This window comes from Octopus bimaculoides, chromosome 27 (genome assembly GCF_001194135.2).
Source record: "Octopus bimaculoides isolate UCB-OBI-ISO-001 chromosome 27, ASM119413v2, whole genome shotgun sequence".
Lineage (NCBI taxonomy): Eukaryota > Metazoa > Mollusca > Cephalopoda > Octopoda > Octopodidae > Octopus > Octopus bimaculoides.
Window position 1 is genome coordinate 10,669,567 of NC_069007.1, and position 4,000 is coordinate 10,673,566.

A 4,000-nucleotide genomic window follows, 5' to 3' on the forward strand; every position below is an offset into this window, starting at 1 on the left:
GCTAGCATGGAAAGCGGACGTTAAACGATGATGATGATGATGAAATATATCCCACTCTGTTTATGTCTCTCTCTCTCTCTCTCTTTCCCACTCTATTTCTGTCTCTGTCTCTCTGTCTCTGTCTCTCCCATTCTGTTTATGCTGTTTATGTCTCTCTCTCACCCTCTCTCTCTTTCTCTCCCTCTCTGTTGAGCATATTTCTCTTTATGTCTATGAAGAGTTCAGTTGATAAATTTTAATGTCTCTCCCTCACCCTCTCTTTCTCTATTCTTCCTATCTGTTTATAGTTCTGCACACACCAAAAAGTATTGTTGACAAAACAAACTGAATACCCAGTCAGTTGTGCCAAATTGTCTCATTATTTTCATACAACACAGTGTGTTATATATTCTATAATAAAGTTTAAAGACAGTTTAAGTTTGTATGTGCAGTGCAATTTGAAACTTAAATTGCTTGAAAAATAACCAGTATTTAAGCACTTCATGTTTATTCCCATTTATGTTATTTTCTTCGTATCATTTGGTATGAAAACGTATTTTGTGCATGTCACAAAATACATATGGAAGCAAAACAAAACAAATGTTTTGTTTATCAATTATTTAGTTACACTATTTTACGTACACTTCATTAACAAAGAATGATCGTTAATTACAGTGTGTAAATTACATAATCAAAATGCATTCTTAATTCTTCAGAAACATGTAGCCTTTACATATAACATTATTGGTTGTAGTTGGTGCTTATCCCTTTGCCGTTCAATAATCCAATAATGTTACGAATAAGGTTTGATGATTAGATAATACATTTTGAAAATAGAAATATTATTATTTCTAAATCTCTCTAATGCAGGGGTTTTCAAACTGTAGTCCGCGGACCACAGGGGGTCCGCAAGGACAAGACAGGGGGTCCGTGGACAGCAAATACTTTTTATGGGCAATTTGATTTTATATATGGTTTTTAATCGAAATCTTTTAATTGACAATAAACCTATTTGTTAAAAACTGTTAAATAAATAAATGTAAAAATATATGTTATTTTAAGCAAATATTTATGTATAAATTTCATAAGCGTTTATAAGGGAGTCCCTAAGGTAAAGCCTGAAATATAAAGGGGTCCGCAAGTCAAAAAGTTTGAAAACCCCTGCTCTAAAGGATACTACGGCAGCAGTCCATTACAACCTTCAAACAAGAGAGGGCATCAGCTTCCCCATGCTGGTTCAAGTGTCAACAGACTAGTTTCAGAGTATTTGCCCTTTATCAATGTGGAGTAGCCAAACCCAGCAGGTGTCACTGTTGACTGTTTGAAGGTTTATATATATTCAGTGGAACACATCTACAGGTTTTCAAAACTAAAAATATTGTTATTTCTAAATCTTTCTAAAAGAGACTATGACAGCAGTACTGGGTATTAATAGTTATCGCCAAGCTAACATGGCAGTCCAGAAAAATAGGACAAATGCTGCCGTTGATTAGTTCCAAGAGGCCATTGCCTAGCGATGCGTGCTGGATTTGGCTACTCCACATTGATAAGGGGCAAATATCTCGAAACTAGTCTCTGGATGCTTGATCCAGCATAGGAAAGCTGATGACCTCTCCTGTTTGAAGGTTGTAATGGACACAGATTCGTGTGTCACATAGCTAGCTAGAGGCGATGGCTTCTTGGAGCTAATCAACAGCAGCATTCGTCCCACTTTTCTGGACTGCCATGTTAGCTTGACGATAACTGTTAATACATTTTGATTGTGCAGCAAATAATCGTTCTTTGTTAATGAAGCATACGTAAGGTGGTGTAGCCAAATATCTTATAAGCAATCACATGACTCATGCTTTGTTTGTGTGTGTGTATGTGTGTGTGTGTGTGTCTTGACAGTCTACTCTGTGTGTGTGCATGTGTTTCTCTGTGTGTGTGTGTGTGTGTGTGCGTGCATGCACATGTGTATGTTGACAGTCTACTTTATGGTCACATTATGTTGTTTGACTGTGTAGTTTGACAGTGTAGTCAATGTTGATAATATAACGACTGTTAAAAGTATTTAGCTGTTGGCAGTATGTATGGTATATGTTGGCAATATATATAAACAGTATAGTTTATGCTGATATTCTAGTTTATACTGACAGTATAATATTTGTTAACAGTGCAACATATTTTGTAGGGCGGTCTATATTGACAGAATATGTTAATAATGTACAGTTAAATGCCTGGTTTAGAATAGTTAACAATGTAGTATTCTATTAAACTTCAGAATCTAAGCTCTACTGAAAATATGATTTCTGTTGATATCTTAACAAAAGGATAAATAAAGTTATACCTACCATTATTGGAGTAAGAGGTACCAGATTGTCATAGAGATAAGCAGCTTCTTTTATATCGGCAGCTTGAAATGTAACTTGAAGAGAACAACAACCACCCCCAAACGTGAAGGAATCCATGTAAATATGGCCTGGTTTCAAATTTTTCTTCATTTCTTTATTGTCTCCATATTCAGACAAATCTTCTCCATATGGCATCATGGTATTTTTATCTTTATAAACTGAAACAAGAATTTTTTTTTTTTTTTTGAGACAAAATCAATTACAAAATAAGCTAAACGATATTTTGAAGAAGTATCTTGTTTTGCATAAATTAACATATCTAATTACATTATCATGTTGCTTAGAAAAAAAATTAAGAAATATATTTCAAGGAAATTATGGTTTGAGCAAAAGATCTGAAATTTTGGCACTGTGTATACATAATACTAAATATCTTTTGTGTAAGTACCAGCCCCTTTGAATATATATCCTTCAGCTGTAAGGATATGTGCACCATGGGCTGAAAACCAATCCGACATCCCATTGTTTCATCAGAGTCTTAACATGAAGTATTTCTTTATACAAGAAATTGTTGAAATAACTGGAACATTTTCACAATAGTAGCGTGATGATAATCATTTAAGGGTTGTTACCAAGTTTGTAGAATCATTTATATGTTTATGTTGTGATGTCTTATAAGAAACAGAAGCTATTTTATGGTCAGTATACTCACGTGGTACATTGACTGCAGTTCTTTCTTTCCTTCTGTACATCATATTTTTAATTCGATCTCTTGATTGGGAAAATATGAAATATTTAATACGTGAAAATATTACAATTTTGAAGACAGGGGTTCCATTTTAATACTTTTTGATAAAAACCCTGGCTGCAATCTCTACCCATTCTATCATACAAAACAGCTCTATTAATCTTTAGTCTTTCTTACATAAGACAAACAGTTCGGATATTCTCAGTTTTGAAACACTACTTTGTAATAAAGTACTCAATATATTTTTATATAGAGAGTTGTATGTATATATATATATATATCGTCGTCGTCGTCGTCGTCGTTTAACGTCCGCTTACATACATACATGTATGTATGTGTATATATATGCGTATATATGTATGTATATATATATACATATATGTACATATATATATATACACTCACACATACATGTATGTGTATATATATATGTATATATATACATATATGTATATATATGCGTATATATATATATATATGTATGCATATATATACATGTATATATATATATATATATATATATATATATATATATATATATATATATATATATATATATATATATATGTACATATATATATATATATATATGAACACATATATACATATATGTATGCATATATATATATACATGCATCTATGTATATATATACATAGATATCATATATATATATATGTATATATATATACATACGTATCTACCTATCTATCTATCTATCTATCTATCTATCTATCTATCTATCTATCTATATATATATATATATTTAAAGAATGGAGTAAACGCATATTATAGCTGCATACTTTTATTCCGACATATGTTTCGAAGAATTACAATTTATGCGATCCATAGGAATCGGCGATGTTAAAAATGTAAACTTCTCCTCAGGGAGTTTATCCGAGTTATTTTTTACTTGGAGAAAATAAATACATATAATAATAT

General features: G+C 31.7%; 1 protein-coding gene across 1 annotated transcript in view; it reads right to left on the reverse strand.

The window, feature by feature from the left end:
* Positions 1-4,000, reverse strand: part of LOC106880049 (glutamate--cysteine ligase catalytic subunit-like) — a 55,374-nt gene that overhangs the window by 25,923 nt on the left and 25,451 nt on the right. Inside the window, exons 8-9 of the mRNA XM_052977139.1 lie at positions 3,025-3,083; positions 2,313-2,530 (exon numbers count right to left, since the gene is read on the reverse strand). Of these exons, the coding sequence (XP_052833099.1) occupies positions 2,313-2,530; positions 3,025-3,083 (277 nt within the window). The remainder of the gene's footprint in view (positions 1-2,312; positions 2,531-3,024; positions 3,084-4,000) is intronic.